Source organism: Tachyglossus aculeatus, chromosome 3 (assembly GCF_015852505.1).
Source record: "Tachyglossus aculeatus isolate mTacAcu1 chromosome 3, mTacAcu1.pri, whole genome shotgun sequence".
In the NCBI taxonomy this organism is placed as follows: Eukaryota; Metazoa; Chordata; class Mammalia; order Monotremata; family Tachyglossidae; genus Tachyglossus; species Tachyglossus aculeatus.
In genome coordinates this window covers 74,027,038-74,044,901 of record NC_052068.1, presented here as the reverse complement: position 1 = coordinate 74,044,901, position 17,864 = coordinate 74,027,038, and the positions used below count along the sequence as shown (strand labels likewise).

Genomic DNA, 17,864 nt, shown 5'->3' with positions numbered 1-17,864 from the left:
CAACAGTGATGGAGTCTTATAGGTCTGTTTCCTGCCTCCTGCACCTATCAGGACCACACTTCACCATGAGGACCTGAGTTGATAATTCAAGAGAAAATAATACTCTAGCCTAACACCCCTATTCACTGATACTATTCCTGATAATTATTTTAAATGTGTGAACTCCAAATTCAGTGACATGGCAAATTAACAGAAATAACTAAATAGTATATTTCGAGTATTACGATTTCGACTTGGATATCACACATTAAGAAAATGACACAATAATACTGACTTACGATGTTTTTCCAAATTTTTTTTTTACGTTTCTTCATCCGAGCAATGCTTTAATTTCTGACAACTGCAACTCCTTTCAGAACATAAGATTGCCCACAATCACACACATTTACCTGCACATTTTCACTTCAATACAAGCAGATGGTGATCTTTAAAGCATGGCCTCAAAATTACAATGAAGCACGTGATTTCAACACATGAGCATGCTCTCCACAACAACAGGTCACAATTTATTATGCTGTTTAAATTTTCATTTTGCAAACACCTTCAAATTGACCACAGTGCACTGCAAGGAATGCTGGGGATTCTAAGTGTTGTGTTTTTTGTGGGTTTTTTTACAGTGTTATGGACTACCATTAGTTCCTTGACCGAGTAAGCATGCATCCATTTCTACAAAAAATTTACAAGAATATTAGGCACCTTTGAAAAGCACAGATACCTTCCATAATGCACTTAGGATATCAAAAGGACCTTCAAGTACCACTTATCCTTGAACAAAAAAGGAAGAAGTTAAATTAATGTGCAAAAGACAGGCATTACGTCCTGCCATTTAAAATGCTATCTTTCAAATTAATTACAACAAAAACAGAAAAATATTTCCAGCTGTCATCAGAGGCTTCTTAAAAAAAGGTAAAGATCACCTGATTATTGCACACATGCTTAAAAATACTAACTGTTCAGTAGGCTGAAGTGTCCTCTTAATGATATTGATACATGCAAACAACTCACTTATTTGCACATAATGCTGAAGCAAGTGATTTTCTCACTTTATGGATGAAGGCTCAGCTTTGAATTTCACGATAGGACCGCTATGAATGTGTTAAACCCTTTAAACTTCGATTCAATTTCATTTTCTTGGAAACGCACGAGTAAAAGCTTCTTCAAATAGCAAATATACATGTGTATGTATCTGTGTGTCGGCCTGTGCGCACAAAAACATACATGCACACACACATCACAGAAGGTGAAGCTGTACTGCAAATAGACAAACCTGTATTAACTTCAGCTGAGTTTACTTCAGGAAGAGAAGTAAGGAACCTAAATAGAAACCCCAACCAACCTGAACTACAAATCAAGTGTTTAAATCAGGACTGATTTTTATCTGAATCTGTCCCTTTCAATTTCATTTTCCTCCTTGTAAAACGGACACAGCTATTGGTACGCAATCATATCTACTAAGAGAAGATGACACGCTACTCAATCAGAAACGGAGTCAAAATGGATGAATTGCGACGCAAGCTGCAATTCGAAACGCCAGTGTTTCTGCTTTTCCACCGTGACGCTCCTTTCCAGAATGGAAAGGAAATTCAGAGATAAATGGATATTGCAAATACTGTATTTCGTGACGAGTGAATCGGAGGCTTAGGCATCAACGTTTTCATAAACACTTTGACGCTTTAGACATCATCGAATATTTTGCTTCGAGACATCGACAAATACCTTCCACCAGGCTGATACCTAGAGGAAAAAACAAAGCGCTCAAATATCGATAACGATAATTTGGTTTGATCAGAAGCAGCGTGGCTCAGTGGAAAGAGCCCGGGCTTTGGAGTCAGAGGTCATGGGTTCAAATCCCAGCTCCGCCACTTGACAGCTGTCTGACTTTGGGGAAAGTCATTTAACTTCTCTGTGCCTCAGCTCCCTCATCTGTAAAATGGGGATTAAGACTGTGAGCCCCCACCATGGGACAACCTGATCAACTTGTAACCTCCCCAGTGCTCAGAACAGTGCTTTGCACATAGTAAGCGCTTAATAAATGCCATTATTAGGGGCTTGAAAAGGTCAGAAAAATGTGAATCTCATAATGGAAAATCTTCAAATTTCTGGTCATTCATTAGTCAGGAACCAGAGTAGCACAAACCTCTAGTTCTGGCTTCCCAATCACACTGAATAATACCATAAAATGCTGCTCCAGGATCACCATAAGAGGATCAAGATCTGGCTGCCAAATGACCATTTGAATCAAAGGCTTTTCAATGATTTACAGGCTTAGAATAAATACATCTGACTTTAAATGGCCTTTTCCAAGCCGCGGTGACGATCCCTTCAATAAAAAATAGGTGGCCAACTAAATGGAAAACAAGTAGCTTTTTCATATCTTCAAATTCAACTTTCATTTGGCTGTGCTTCAGCATTCTCTCATTGGTTACCAAATAAATTAAGTCCCAGAGTGTGTAATCTATTGATGGGTTCAAAAAATTCCCACTCCCACAGCTTCCCCCAACAGTAAAAATTAGGCCAAATTTCTAAGGCTTTTCAAAATAGACCTCAGCCCTTACTTCTGTTCAAACACACTTCAACTTCACCTGGCTGTAATGTTTAAGGCTGCTTTACAGGGCACGTGATCCCCAAGGGACTGTGTCCAATTTGACTATCTTGTATCTACCCCACAGCTTAGTACAGTGTTTGAAATCTTAGTCCTACCAAGGTTAAAGGAAAACGCTTAGAAGTTTAACTCTTTCAACCTCTAAGCACAAGGTAACTGTTTAACAAACACCATATTAGGTGGGAAAGGCGGCAGGCTGGAGTCGAAGGACGGGATCAAAGAAATCTCACCTTCCTGATTCTGAATCGAGGGGCTCGTCTGTGAATGTTTCTGCGTTAAAATCCAAAGGTTCGGCATCTTGAAGAAGCTCTATTCTGTCCCTTTCGGTTCTGTTATTTGACCTGGTGTACTTAGAGACTGCTGCAAAACAGACAGAAGGGAGGGCAGGATGGCATGAGAGAGAGAGAAAAAGAGAGAGGGAGAGAGGAGGAAAATGTTCCTGTCTATTTCTCCTACGGTAGTAGTTTCTGAAAATGGCTTTACGAAAGAATTAAGGAACACTGTTCAGACAATTCATGTAGGATCAGAAGAAACAGCAGTAAATAACATCGGTCCCCCTTTTAGACTGTGAGCCCACTGTTGGGTAGGGACTGTCTCTATATGTTGCCAACTTGTACTTCCCAAGCGCTTAGTGCTCTGCACACAGTAAGTACTCAATAAATACGATTGATGATGATGATGACGACGACATAAATGCTATAACATAATGTTTCCTTAAGGGAAGGTTCATCAAAAACATAACCCCCGCATTCTAGGAGGATGGAGAGAAAATCTATAAGAAAAGAAGTCCTGAAGGTCCCATAGTGTCCACCTTCAGGTGCTGATTCTGGAGCAGACATGCCCGTTCTCAGATTCCTCTCAGGACCCATTGTCATTCTCTGCCTCCCTTCCTCACTCCCAGCTGCCGTTGGAGCTTGGGCCTTGAGCGACCCGTGCAACTGGCCAGCTCCCCTTTTCAGGATGAGGAGACGTGGCCGGCATCAGTTACCTCGGTGACCGAACCAGGATGCGAGCTACTTACGCCTGCTTGCATTTGTTTCGGAGAAGTTTGATTCTTTTGGGTCTGGGTGAATATTTCTATTCCTAGTGGAGTCTTCTCGACTGTTTCCATAACGCTCTTTCCACTCCTTGCAAAGAAAAGTAAAAACATTACAGAACAACTCATAGACACGAATCGCCTCTCAGATACGCAGATTTCCACTAGGGCACCTCAAACAGCTCTCTCTCTGCTACCTATCCTCGCTCCTTCCCCACTACAGCCGAGCCCAGACACTTGGTTCCGGTCATACCAACCCCCTCACTGGGCTCCGCTCTAGCTTCTCTTGCCATGAGGATTAATTGGCAAAACATGGAAATCCCACCAAAGAAAGGCGCCTCCACTCCAATCCATCGGTATATATTCTCGGGCTATAATGCCTGTCTGTCCAGCCAAAAACGAAGGCCAGATATCCAGGGAAGATGTTCCAGAAACAAGGATGCGCCTTCCCTTGAAGGATGAAGAAGACTGTCTGGTGCCTAGAGGATATGCTACAGGTAGGGTGGGAGTGCGACTGGGCAACTGTATACAATTCGCTCCTGGAGTAAGCAAGACTGAAGTACTAACGTCCCATCCAGATACACACAATGGTGTTTATCTTTGGTTGGATTCTGGAGCTAGTGGGAGACTGCAGGATCGATCGTGCAGTGGTATTTCTAGAGTGCTTACCATGTGCAGAGAACAGTAGTAGAGCTCAGGAGAGAGTGAGCAGACACGATCCCTGCCCACGAGGACATTACAGACTAGAGGATGGACAGTCTAGAGCTTACAGTAGGATGCAGAGGTGTTGGTTAACTCTGAAACCCACGCTGGACAAATCTGCCGGGGCTAAATCCCAGAGGCTGAGGTGCTACTAAGCAGGACTTGGCCTGACCTCCGCAAATCCCGAAGCCCTTTCCCTACAATGCTAAGTCTAACCCCATTCTCCCCAGGCTTCTGGCTGAAGCAGGAGGGCACCGAGGTAGTGCAGATGGTCTTGGAAAAGGAGAGGAAGGGGAGTGCTGCGGTGTGGCAGTTTCTAGGGGGCTGGACGTGAACCTGGGCCCAGCCAGAAACGGAGTCGGAAGCTTTGCACTCGGTAGGCCCTCAAAAATACCACGGATGATAGGGCTCAGAGTGTGGGGCCATGTATAATGTCCCAGCGTGGCCTACTGGGAAATGCATGGGCCTGGGAATCAGTGGACATGGGTTTCTAATGTCTGCTGTGTGATCTCTGGCAAGTCACTTCACTTGTCTGGGCCTCAGTCCCTCATCTGTACAATGGGGGTTACGACTGTGAGCCCCGTGTGGGACAGGGAGGGTGTCCAACCTGATTACCTTGCATCTACCCCAGTGTTTAAAACAGTGCGCGGCACTTAGTAGGAGCTTAACAAATACCACAGTTATTTTTTATTATTATTAGGAGCTACTAGGGCATCATCCTGCAGGTAAGGGTAAGTAATCCTTATGTGGGAAAGGATCCCCCCGAGATTGAGCCTTGGGCAACTTCCACATCCTCCTTGGCTCTCGGCTATGATGAAGGTCAGATTCCGAGATGCCCGAGGCTCCAAAACTTCCAGACTGAGTGAGGCTCTGCCACAGCAGTCCCAGGAGAGAGAACAGCAGCAAAACTGCGACTAGCGATCCAAGCTAACAGTGGGGAAGGAGGCCAGGTAACTGGGCAGGCGGGGGAAGGTTCTTACAGCTAAAACAATGCACTCTTCAAAATGTTTCCAGGTTCTGGGACTATCATCACAGTAAAAGTTAACTTCAACAACAAAATTTATCGAGGAAAAAAGACTTGCAGATACGGCATATATTGTCACCCCAGTAAAACAAGAACTACCTTAAGGTATTTTGTGGACTATTTCTATCTTCTAATCGTTTTGAAAACTTACTCCAACTCAGTCATTATACTTACTCGTCTTCGATTTTCACCTTCCTCTTGCCGCTGTCTTTTTCTTTTCTCTGGAGAGAGAGAAACGTTTTCCTGTAACCTTGGTAGGACTAAGATTTCAAGCGAGAATTTAAATATCGGAAGAAGGTAAAGATACAAAATATTCATTGGTGATTTTCTGGAGATCTCTTTTCACAAAAATCATTTCATTCATAAAATGTTCGGCTAAAATCCAGCTCCCTGTTTAAGTTTCTAAATGACTGTTCCCTTGTTTCAGTACAACACGAAGAATGCTCACTTTGCTCATCAATAATCTATGGATTATTAATAAATCTTTGCTGCTGATAATGGATCCAGCGCTTAGAACAGTGCTTTGCACATAGTAAGCACTTGATAAATGCTATTATTATTATTAGAAACCACAAGAAAACATCCTTAATGCTCAAGCAAAAGGAAAAAAAGATAAGTCACTTGGCTTTCTTGGAATGGCACCTCTGTAACAGATTGAGAATATCTGATTCTTAGCACATACTCATGATGGAGTAGTATGCGGAATTTCTTATACACAAACCAACCAATTGTGCAGTATTTTGTTAGAAAGTGGGTTTTTTAAAAAAGCATTATTTGTACAGTATGAAATCTGCAATCCACCGATCTGTTTCACTTATTTATTTTTTTTATAGATTTTAACCAGATCAACCCACAAACTATAATGTCAGATTTTGATTAAAATGGTCACATTCAGAATCGTGTAGAAGCCAGGTGAGGTTTTGGGGGGTCATTTTTAGCCCCAAACAAAAAGGAACATAAAACTCACCACTACAGAGAGCCAATCCTGCCCATATACCCACTGCCACGATCCCCATCCCAACACTAATGGAATAAAGTCACGAATTACAACCCCGCAGAGATTAGAGCCTCCCTTTCCCGCTTCCACCGGATTCACCGAGCTGTTCGGAGCTTTGAGAAAGGGGAGGTGATGCAGAGGTTAGGAGAGAGGAGTAAACAAGCCGGGGGAGGATTTTTGTGAGGGTGACTGACTCCTGAATCAGTAGCAACAGTATTTAATGAGTGTTTACTGTGTGCAGAAAGCACTGTTCTAAATGCTTATGGAGCATACAAAAAATAGTCATTTCATGGAGAGACAGTACACATAAACGAATGAAAACATAAATTATAGCATTTCCAGTGGGTTGAAGAGGGAGCCAAACCAGTTTGGGAAAGGAGGCAGGGAGAGATGCATGATTTTGGCTAACAGTGGAATTTAGTGGGTGGGCAGAGGTTATGGCTCTATATTTCCCGCAAGGCTATGTTAGTACTTTCCTGCTTGATGCATCTCCAGAATGGGGCCTGCTACTTTTCCATTTTTGGTTCGTTACGTCTCTTTGCAGGTTTTCACTCCCATTATTATTAATAATAAAAAGAATAATAATGATTTTGGTATTTGTTAAGTGCTTACTACATGCCAAACACTGTTCTAAGCACTGGTAATAATGATAATAATAATAATAATAATAATAATAATAACAATAACAGTATTGTTAAGCACTTATTAAATTCCAGGCACTATACTATGTGCTGGGGTAGATGCAAGCCAGGCAGGGCTCACAGTCTCAATCTCCACTTTTCAGATGAGGCAACTGAGGCCCAGAGAAGTAAAATGACATGCCCAAGGTTACACAGCAGACAAGTGGCGGAGCCAGAATTAGAACCCATGACCTTCTACCAGGCTCATGCTCCATCCACTACACCAGGATACTTCTACACTTTGATTTTTTTTTTCCTTATTCCTCTGTTTCGCCCTGTCTCTTTTTCACTCCTTCTGTTTTGTGGCACAAAAAGGAGGCTGTTTACAGACCTCTACTCTCATTTTAACTCCAGATTTCAGAGAGATTTGCTGACCTTAGGGAAGCAGCGTGGCCTAGTGGAAAGAGCCCGGGCCTGGGACTCAGAGGACCTGGGTTCTAATCCCGGCTCTGCCACTTGTCTGCTGTGTGACCTTGGGCAAATCACTTCATTTCTCTGTCCCTCTGTTTCCTCATCTGTTCCTCCTCTAAGAACCATGAGTCTGGGAGTCAGAAGGCATCTGGGCTCCAATCCCGACCCCACCACGTGCCTGCTGTGAGACCCTGGGCAAGTCACTTCACTTCTCTGGGCCTCAGTTACCTCATCTGTAAAATAGGGATTAAGACTGTGAGCCCTATGATAGACAGGGATTGTGTGCAATTGCATTAACTTGTATCTACCCCAGCACTTAGAACAGTGCTTGGTACGCAGTAAGTACTAAGTACCAGTAAGTATGTGGGGTAGATATTGTATCCAACCCGATTATCTTGTCTCTACTCCAGTGGATAGTACAATATGTGGTACACAGTAATTGCTTAACAAATACCCAATTACTATTAGCATTATTCATTATTATTTAACTTCTCCAGTCTCACCGTGAGGAAGGTCAAACTGAAATGCTACTTTCTGGGAAGAGCACTAGAAGGATTCTTCTGCTGACAGTCACAGACGAAATGAATTGAAACCAAGTTAAGTGAAAGAAAGGAAAAGTGACAACACTAAAGAGGAAAATAAAGAAACCCTCTGAACATAATATTAGATACATACCTCAAAAAGACAAGCAAGTCATCAATAGGAATGGTTTACAAAAAAAGGAGAAAAGTAACACGCAGAAATATGAGTAAAGATGAATGAAGGAATGACTTATTTTGCCATTCTAAAGCATATTTTAGGGAAAGACTGTCTTGTGTCTTAGCGACACAGTGAAAGTGAAATTGGATCTTTTGCTGGATCCATTGAATGTACCATTCTTTCACAGCTTACCTCTTCTAATTAACTCTTTTCCTTCATCAACTAAATCAGATGTCATGTCATTGTCACCCATGAATTGCTGGAAACCTAGCAAATTCAAGCAACGGGTCCCCAAACTGGCAACAAACAAAGAAAAGTGTATATTTAGTTCACACTATGGATATCAAGTAAATTAGTTTATTTGTACCTCAGATTGTAAACCCCCCCAGGGACAGGGAATATATTTAATTCCCACCCATGCGCTGTATCCCAGTGCTTAGTTCAAGGGCTCTACACGCAGTAAGTGCTTCATAAATACGATTACTATCTAATGCTGCAATAAATTAAAATGTTCCCCTTCCTGAGCAGAGTAATTTATCTCTTCCAGTAAGATTTCTCCTCAACCCCCAAACTGGCCAGTTTAGGAAGAAAAGTGCTCACTTTTGATGCTGAATTGAATCTGGCCTCAAGGGTTCCTTTTAGCAGATTACTGCTCCAGGGCACTAAGTAGTGACTCCCAAAGAGGAACAATTTTTTCGGTGACTGTGAGAAGAGACGCATTCAGTACCAGTACTGCACTGATTCGTCCCTTGCTCCTCATCCTGCGGGGCACCAAGGAAAGAATAACTTCTCTCTCTTCCCTCCCAGACTTACCCCGTTTCCTCCTATTTAGGCTGTGAACATCATGTGATCCAAGGACTGTGTCTGATCGGATCAACTTCATTCATTCATTGTCACATTTTCGAGGGCACTGTACTAAGCGCTTAGGACTTGCATCTATCCCAATGCTTAGTAGTGACAGGCACCAAGTGAGTGCTTAACAAATAGCACTGTTATTATCATTATTATATTAGGGTCCAGCCATTCACATCAAACCTCTGAACATCTATTTTTTACGGCTCAACATAACCCCCAAAATAAATACATTTCAAACCAAGTACATGACTCTACTGTTAATCTAGTTAACAGTACTAACCTACGGTTTGAACTGTTGGTAAGAAGAGGGTGCTTATTTCGGCATGCCTCACAGGAAAGGCATTTGATACATTAATTTGTTGAATAGATATAAGGCCCAACTTCTTCAAAACAAGAAAGTGTAACCACAAGAACGATAACTGGTTGCCACAAAGAGGCCCTCTCATAGGGGATCACACCCTAGAAATCCTCACATCATCTGTAGAAGCCAGAGATAGGGGCACGTTTGATGAACAGTGAAGAAGACAAAAAGTTAGTAACTCATGTCAACAGCTGGGGATGGCCTTCTGGCACACTTCATCCTTCTACAGTCTTGACGTGTCTTATAATAACCATCATTGTGGTATTTGTTAAGCGCTTATTATGTGCCAGGCACTCTATTAAGCACTGGGGTGGATACGAGCAAACTGGGTTGGACACAATCTCTGTCACACGTGGGGCTCACAGCCTTCAACCCTATTTTACAGATGAGGTAACTGAGTCCCAGAGAAGTGAAGTGACTTGCCCGAAGTCACACGGCGGACATGGGGCGGAGCTGAGATTAGAACCCAGGACCTTCTGATTCCCGGGCCCATGCTCTATCCACTAGGATATGCTGCTTCCTATGACCAGGATGCAAAGAGTGCTGCATCTTGCTCATTAGGGACAACGGGGTCGAGTGTGAAAGCGGGTGGGAAAGGAACAGTCACGGTAACTCTTTAAGTCTCTTACCTAAAGTAAGTAGCAATGCAGAGAATGACAACCAGCATGGGGTAATATATATAAAACCCATCTGCAATGAAGGACAACACTTTCATGGACCCCATAATCTGGAGGGGAAAAAAAAAAGGCAGAATGGAAAAGTGAGTATTCTGAATTCCTTTGTTTACCTTCAGGGAGGCTACAATAAATGGGGGTTCTCTCAAGGCAAAAAATCCTCGCTAATCAATATGCTTGACAAATTTTTAAGACAACACAGGGTGCCATAAGCTAAATTCAGTATTCAACAATAATCAAAATTAATTCTTGGGCAATGAAGCCTTAAGTCGGGTCATAGTCCCCTACAATGGCTTCAGGGAGAGACAATGACTCTCCCCCCGCAACTTTCAAAGCCTTATTGAAGGCACATGTTCCTTCCCTAAGACTTCATTTCCTCTTTTCCCACTCCCTTTTGCGTCACCCTGATTCACTCCCTTTATTCGCTCCCAACCCCAGCCCCACAGCATTTATGTACATATCTGTTATTTATTTACAAATATTAATGTCTGTCTCCCCATCTAGACTGTAAGCTCCTTATGAGCAAGGAATGTGTCTGTTATGTTGTATTTTCCCAAGCACCGAGTACAGTGTTCTGCACACAGTAAGCACTCAATACATAAGATCATTTAATTGATTTAGACACGTGACTTTGCTGATCCAAGATTTTGAAATGCCAAACAGTAAGCTGGTTTTGAAATGAAGAAAAGATGCAACACTTAGGTGGAGTTTTCACCTATTCCCAGAGGTACAACTAGCCACTCTTGTGCCCAGGGCCAGTTCAATCAGTTGTATTTATTGAGCACTCACTGTGTGCGGAGCACTATACTAAGCGCTTGGGAGAGTACAATACAACAATAAACAGACACATTCCCTGCCCACAGTGAGCTTAGTCATTATAGTCCCTGATATAGTCCCTTATAGTCCCCCTTTTAGACTGTGAGCCCACTGTTGGGTAGGGACTGTCTCTATATGTTGCCAATTTGTACTTCCCAAGCACTTAGTACAGTGCTCTGCACATAGTAAGTGCTCAATAAATACGATTGATGATGATGATGATGATGCTCACATTTCCCCACCTTAACATTTCTGGCTCTGAACAGGGGGAGCACTGGTTTTGCTCTTCAGGGTACCTGCCCCCATCTTCCCCTTGCCAACTGCATATGCTTTGCTGGCTTTGAAAGCTGGGAGTTTTTATTAGAATTGCAATTTCTGAGCCCTCGGCACAGTGCTAAACAGCTTGTAGGTGCTCAAATACTGTCCTTACTGACCAGAGGCGTTAAAGAACAGCATTGGTCGCGCTCGTGGTGCAGAAAGACCGAATGAAAATTAAAAAGCTATTAAAGAATGTTCACGTTTCCTGAATATCGGCACCCTTCTGATGGCTAAACCTCAATTATTTCCAGCAACGGAAGGGAGAGATATCCTGGCGAAAACGGAACAGAAGAGAATGCTAAATCGGGAACAGAATGGTTTGGGCCACTCCGGGGCAGAAGAGACAGGAGGCTCTGCAACCTGATCAAATTATTGGGGGGATCTTGGGGCCCTGGAGCGGAAAGTCACTGAAGGAGACAACAGGCACTAATCCATGGGAAAATGGGAAAGGGAAGGCAGGCAGAGCTGGTGAAAGCGCAGAGATCCGCCAAGGGCAATCTGTTGGCGTCTAACAGCGGCTTCTGATTTGTATTGATTGTACTGCCTCAGAGTGACTGTTCTGTTTCTACTTACTGACGTATATGCGGTTGGTTGAGTGTCCTGGTGAGAGATCGACGAGTCCATGTGGGTCAAGCCCAGGAAATTGAGACACAAAGGAGGCGTCAAACGGCAGAATAACCTGCGTGAATCAACGGCACAGCAAAAATATACAGCAAATTGGAAGGCGAGAACTAGGATTAACCAAAGGCAACTGTCTGGATAGCGTTGGAAAAATACATTTCCATGGAAATTTCAGAGGACTGTAAAGTGTAGATTTTCATGAATATGAGCTACTTCTAAATAACACATAAGAAATTTGGAAACTGTTCTGGAAGCATGATTATGTGGCAAGAAAACCACACAAAACTTACATGCCACTGAAAAGAAGACTGTAAGCATCGGTCTGGTGGTGGGAAGCTAAATAATAATAATTAAATACGCGAATCCTGAAGACGGTGGAGTAAACGCAGATGCTTAGAAAGAAGATGGTCAGGAAGCAAGCCATCTGTAAACAAAAGAAAAACTCCTTGTGTCTAAAACCAACAGACCTTTCATTGGGAATGTTTTTAGATAACAGTCAAATCCCCTCCCGCATCCAACGGACCAGTACTCAAGCCACCTACAAAGCCTTACAAAAGGCCCACCTCCTCCAGGAAGGCTTCCTTGATTAATCTCTCATCATCAATCGTATTTATTGAGCGCTTACTGTGTGCAGAGCACTGTACTAAGCGCTTGGAAAGTACAAAAGCGCTTGGGAAGTACATCTCCCCACTCTATTTTTCCTCCTAACTGCATCACCCGTGTCCTTGAGTTCATACCCACTAAGCATGTAGGCACTCACCCCACCCCTAGCCTCACAGCATTTCGGTACATATCCTTATATCTGGTTGCTCCTCTAAACTGTTAGCTCACGTGGGTCAGTGGATAGAGCCCGGGCTTGGGAGTCAGAGGTCGTGGGTTCGAATCCCGGCTCTGCCACTTATCAGCTGTGTGACTTTGGGCAAGTCACTTCACTTCTCTGTGCCTGTTCCCTCATCTGTAAAATGGGGATTAAGACTGTGAGCCCCACTGGGACAACCTGATTACCTTGCATCTATCCCAGCGCTTAGAACAGTGCTTGGCACATAGTAAGCACGTAGTACCATCATCATCATCATCAATGTGGGCAGGGAACATGTATACCAACTCTGTTATACTCTCCCAAATGCTAAATGCAGTGCTCTTCACCCAGTAAATGCTCAATAAACACAACTGATTGATTCTCCTGCCTGTAATATATTTTAATGCCTCTCTCCCCAACTAATCTGTAAGCTTCTTGAAGGCTGGGATAGTGTCTACTTACTAATAATAACAGTGGTATTTGTTAAGCGGTTACTATGTGCCAGGCACTGTACAAGTGCTGATGTGGATACAACCAAATCGGGATGGGCACAGTCCCTGTCCCACGTGGTGCTCACGGTCTCAATCCCCATTTTACAGGTGAGATAACTGGGGCACAGAGAATAATAACAGTAATAATAATGGTATTTGTTAAGCACCTACTGAAGTAGCATGGCCTTCTAGACTGTGAGCCCACAGTTGGGTAGGGACCATCTCTATATGTTGCCAGCTTGTACTTCCCAAGTGCTTAGTACAGTGCTCTGCTCACAGTAAGCGCTGAATAAATACGATTGATTGATTGATAGTGACAAGAGCCTGGGCTTGGGAGTCAGAGGCCGTGGGGTCTAATCCCGGCTCCGCCACTTTTCTGCTGTGTGACCTTGGGCCAGTCACTTAACTTCTCTTTGCTTCAGGTGCCTCATTTGTAAAATGGGGATTTAGACTGTGAGCCGCATGTGGGACAAGGACTGAGCAGCGTGGCTCGTTGGAAAGAGCCCAGGCTTGGGAGTCGGAGGTCATGGGTTCAAATCCCAGCTCTGCCACTTGGCAGCTGTGTGACTTTGGGCAAGTCACTTCACTTCTCTGTGCCTCAGCTACCTCATCTGTAAAACGGGGGTTAAGACTGTGAGCCCCATGTGGGACAACCTGATCACCTTGTATCCTCCCCAGAGCTTAGAACACTGCTTAATAATAATAAGGAATAATAATGGCATTTGTTAAGCACTTACTACATGCAAAGCACTGTTCTAAGCGCTGGGGGGGATACAATGTGATCAAGTTGTCCCACATAGGGCTCACAGTCTTAATCCCCATTTTTACAGATGAGGTAACTGAGGCTCAGAGAACTTAAGTGACTTGCCCAAGGTCACACAGCAGACTTGTGGTGGATCCGGGATTCAAACCCACGACCTCTGACTCCAAAGCCCGGGCTTTTTCCACTGAACCACGGTACTTCTCCTGGCACATAGTAAGCGCCCAACAAATACCATCATTATTATTATTATTAACTGATTACCTTGTATTGACCCCAGCACTTAGAACACTGCTTGGCACATAGTAAGCACTTAAATACCATAATTATTATTATCATTATTACTACTCTTCAGCACTGTTCTAAGCAGTGCTAGACTGTGAGCTCACTGTGGGCAGGGAACATCACTCTTCATTGTTGTATTGTACCTTCCTAAGCACTTAGTAGAGCACACAGTAAGTGCTAATAAATAAGACAGAATGAATGACAAACTTGGTCAACTGAACCTTTGTGGAGAAGGACTTGACGATATTTAAGTCCTTTCCCGTATGGACGTGCCGGTCTCCTAGGGCTTCTGTGAGCCTGAATAGCAAACAGTGCTGCTCTAATATCAGTAAGCTAGTCAGGGTTCACTCACAGAACATCCTGGGGCTTCCAGAGGGGCTTTACATAGCCTTTCCTTTGTATAATTACCCCAAACACCCCTCTAGGCAGTCCTGAATCTTAACTTAGGACCATTCTTTGACTTATTGGCACCACCTATTCCCAAAATGTCCTAGATAACAAAGCTTTTACTTTTTTACGGAACAAAAATAAATGCGCTTTTCTACAGAAATGCACTACACCATTTATACATTCCTAAATTCCCATTTAAAATAGATACACAGATATTATTTTAATTGTGAAAGGCTGTCACGAAAAAGCCTCATTTGGGGACGTGGCCTCAATATCCTTCAGCTATGATGCTTCACTTGTTTAGATGATGTGTGTTTTCCTACCGTTATACTTAGTATAGAGCCTAGCACTCAATATGTGCTCAATAAGTAGCCCCGGCAGATTGACCAAATTCAAATACTAAGACTTTACAGTTCCTAAGTGGTATAAAAACTACTAAAACTGTTTTACTTCAGTAGGGCTCTGACTGCCTTACTGGTACTCACTCACCTCGATATAAATATAATTGTAGGTTTTTTCTGCCAGCTGTATGAAGACGGCAAATAGAGAAAGGACAGGTCTAGTGCTGAAGAACGTGCATTCTGACCAAACAACGATCACCGAAAAGGTGGCCAAAACAATAGCAAGAATCCTGTAAAACCAGGGTCGCAGGAGACATTCCCAGTACCATTCTGGAAGACAAGACGACCATAAAAGCTTATGAGTAATACTTGAGGAAAATGCACTGAAATAAAACGACGATCTTATCCTGTCCTTTTAAGCGGTCTAGCTCTATTATCGATAATTTCCAACTCCATCCAGTATGGATGCCCGAGTTGAGCTCTCTTATGCCTCAAACTGTGAGCACTATTATTTATTTTATTTGTGCATATCTATTCTATTTATTTTATTTTGTTAGTATGTTTGGTTTTGTTGTCTGACTCCCCCTTTTAGACTGTGAGCCCACTGTTGGGTAGGGACCGTCTCTATATGTTGCCAACTTGTACTTCCCAAGCGCTTAGTACAGTGCTCTGCACACAGTAAGCGCTCAATAAATACGATTGATGATGATGATGATAATGACAGCACTACGCCTGACCTGATCATCTTGTAACTACCCTAGGGCTCAGCACTGGGTTTGGCACGTATTATGCATTGAATATATAACTGCTATTATTTTTATTATTGTTATTTTTCAAGACTCCGATGAGCCTCAAAACAAAAACATGCCTGCAATTGCACTTCAGAGACATGAGAATGCTCAGAAGTGTGACTGCGGAGTACTATCATTTTATTACTGTTATTTTCCAGGACTCCGATGAGCCTCAAAACAAAAACATGCCTGCGTTTGCACTGCAGAGACATGAGAATGCTCAGAAGTGTGACTGCGGAGTACTATCGTTTTATTATTGTTATTTTCCAGGACTCCGATGAGCCTCAAAACAAAAACATGCCTGCAGTTGCATAGCAGAGACATGTGAATCCTCAGAAGTGTGACTGCAGAGTACTATCATTTTATTATTGTAATTTTCCAGGACTCCGATGAGCTTCAAAACAAAAACATGCCTGCGTTTGTACTGCAGAGACGTGAAAATGCTCAGAAGTGTGACCGCGGAGTACTGCCAAACACGGTGGTAAAGGGATTGCTGAGACACACCAGCTGGGAATCATTGCCAAAAGCTTCTACTTCTCCACCTGCTAATACATTAAAGGAATACACTCTCCTGTGAGATCCAGAACAAGTAGAACCACATGTAAACTGTGGGTTGGAAAATCAAGTTACTCAACCCTCCAATTTTGGACCTTTTTGCTAAAAGGAAACATTATTAAAGGTTCCCTTGCAGTGATGTCGGTGATCATTTCTGAAGCAGGGGTGGTTGGTCAGATTAGATCATCACAGATATTTACTGAGAGCAGAACACTGTACTGAGTGCGTGGGAAAGTACAGAAGAATGGAGTTGGTAGGTGTGATCCCTGCACACAAGGAGATTACAGTCTACACCATTTCCAATTAAAATAAACAGGGAGCAGGAAGTATCCATTCACATATTAGCATCGCTGAACCAAGATTTGAGCGAAGTCAAGGGTATACAATGAAACGCCACTGAACGTGAAGATCTGCAGTCAGTCAAGTGCTTACTGAGTGCAGAGCACTGTTCTATCATTTTATAGAATAAAATACAGCAATACAATACGGTACAATACAGTAATAAAACAGTAACATTCCCTGCCCAAAATGAGCTTACAGTCTAGAGGCAGGGAGACAGACATTAATCAAAATAAATGACTGATATGTACCTAAGTGCTGTGGCCCTGGGAGGGGGAATGAATAAAGGGAGCAAGTCAGGGTGGTGCAGAAGGGAGTGGGAGAAGAGGAAAGGAGGGCTTAGGGAAGGTCTCTTGGAGGAAATGGGCCTTCAGTAAGGCTCGGAAGGGAGAGAGAGTAAATGTCTGCCGGATATGAGGAGGGAGGGCATTTCAGGCCAGAGGCAGGACGGGGGTGAGAGGTCAGCAGCGAGAAAGACGAGATCGAGGTACAGTGAGAAGGTTAGCATTAGAGGAGGGAAGTGCGTGGACTGGGTCGTAGTAGCATACCACTTACCAATTGTTGGCGAGTAGAAATACTGGATAAATCTGTTTTCCGGCTCTCGTGACTGAAAAGTATGTATGAACTGATGGGTGGCACTAGTTTCATTTTTTGCCACATCCTCTAAATAGAACGCTTGTTCCAAAAGAATGCGCCACTGGACTTGGGTACGACGGTGTCTCTGAACTGAGTAAATCACCTGAAGGACAGAACCCAAAGCATCCATTAAACCAAACGTACTCTAAGTATGTGAAATGTCCATTATAAAACCAACGCTCATGAATGACTGCGGAATCCATAGGTAATCAGTTTTAATAGTGGTTCATTCATTCATTCATTCAATCGTATTTATTGAGGGCTTACTGTGTGCAGAGCACTGTACTAAGCGCTTGGGAAGTAAAAGTTGGCAACATATTGAGACGGTCCCTACCAAACAACGGGCTCACAGTCTACAAGGGGAAGACAGACAACAAAACAAAACATGTGGACAGGTGCCAAGTCATCACAATAAACAGAGATAAAGCGAGATGCACATCATTAACACAATAAGTAGAATAGTAAACATGTACAAGTAAAATAAATAGAGTAATAAATCTGTACAAACATATATACAGGTGCTGTGGGGATGGGAAGGAGGTAGGGCCGGGGGGTATGGGGAGGAGGAGAGGAAAAAGGGGGCTCAGTCTGGGAAGACCTCCTGGAGGAGGTGAGCTCTCAGTAGGGCTTTGAAGGGAGGAAGAGAGCTAGCTTGGCGGATGTGCGGAGGGAGGCCATTCC

The 17,864-nt window shown here is 43.2% G+C and overlaps 1 protein-coding gene across 2 annotated transcripts in view; it reads right to left on the bottom strand.

Annotated features, from left to right (window-relative positions):
- Nucleotides 1–282: 282 nt before the first annotated feature.
- Nucleotides 283–17,864, bottom strand: part of LMBRD2 (LMBR1 domain containing 2) — a 68,852-nt gene continuing 51,270 nt past the window's right edge. Inside the window, exons 9-18 of one of the 2 annotated variants that reach the window (XM_038743849.1) lie at nucleotides 17,103–17,286; nucleotides 15,011–15,192; nucleotides 12,087–12,220; nucleotides 11,749–11,854; nucleotides 9,997–10,094; nucleotides 8,344–8,447; nucleotides 5,539–5,585; nucleotides 3,624–3,729; nucleotides 2,833–2,962; nucleotides 283–1,734 (exon numbers count right to left, since the gene is read on the bottom strand). In XM_038743849.1, the coding sequence (XP_038599777.1) occupies nucleotides 1,674–1,734; nucleotides 2,833–2,962; nucleotides 3,624–3,729; nucleotides 5,539–5,585; nucleotides 8,344–8,447; nucleotides 9,997–10,094; nucleotides 11,749–11,854; nucleotides 12,087–12,220; nucleotides 15,011–15,192; nucleotides 17,103–17,286 (1,152 nt within the window). In that variant the 3' untranslated portion in view covers nucleotides 283–1,673. The remainder of the gene's footprint in view (nucleotides 1,735–2,832; nucleotides 2,963–3,623; nucleotides 3,730–5,538; nucleotides 5,586–8,343; nucleotides 8,448–9,996; nucleotides 10,095–11,748; nucleotides 11,855–12,086; nucleotides 12,221–15,010; nucleotides 15,193–17,102; nucleotides 17,287–17,864) is intronic. The other variant, XM_038743850.1, reaches the window with a different exon arrangement.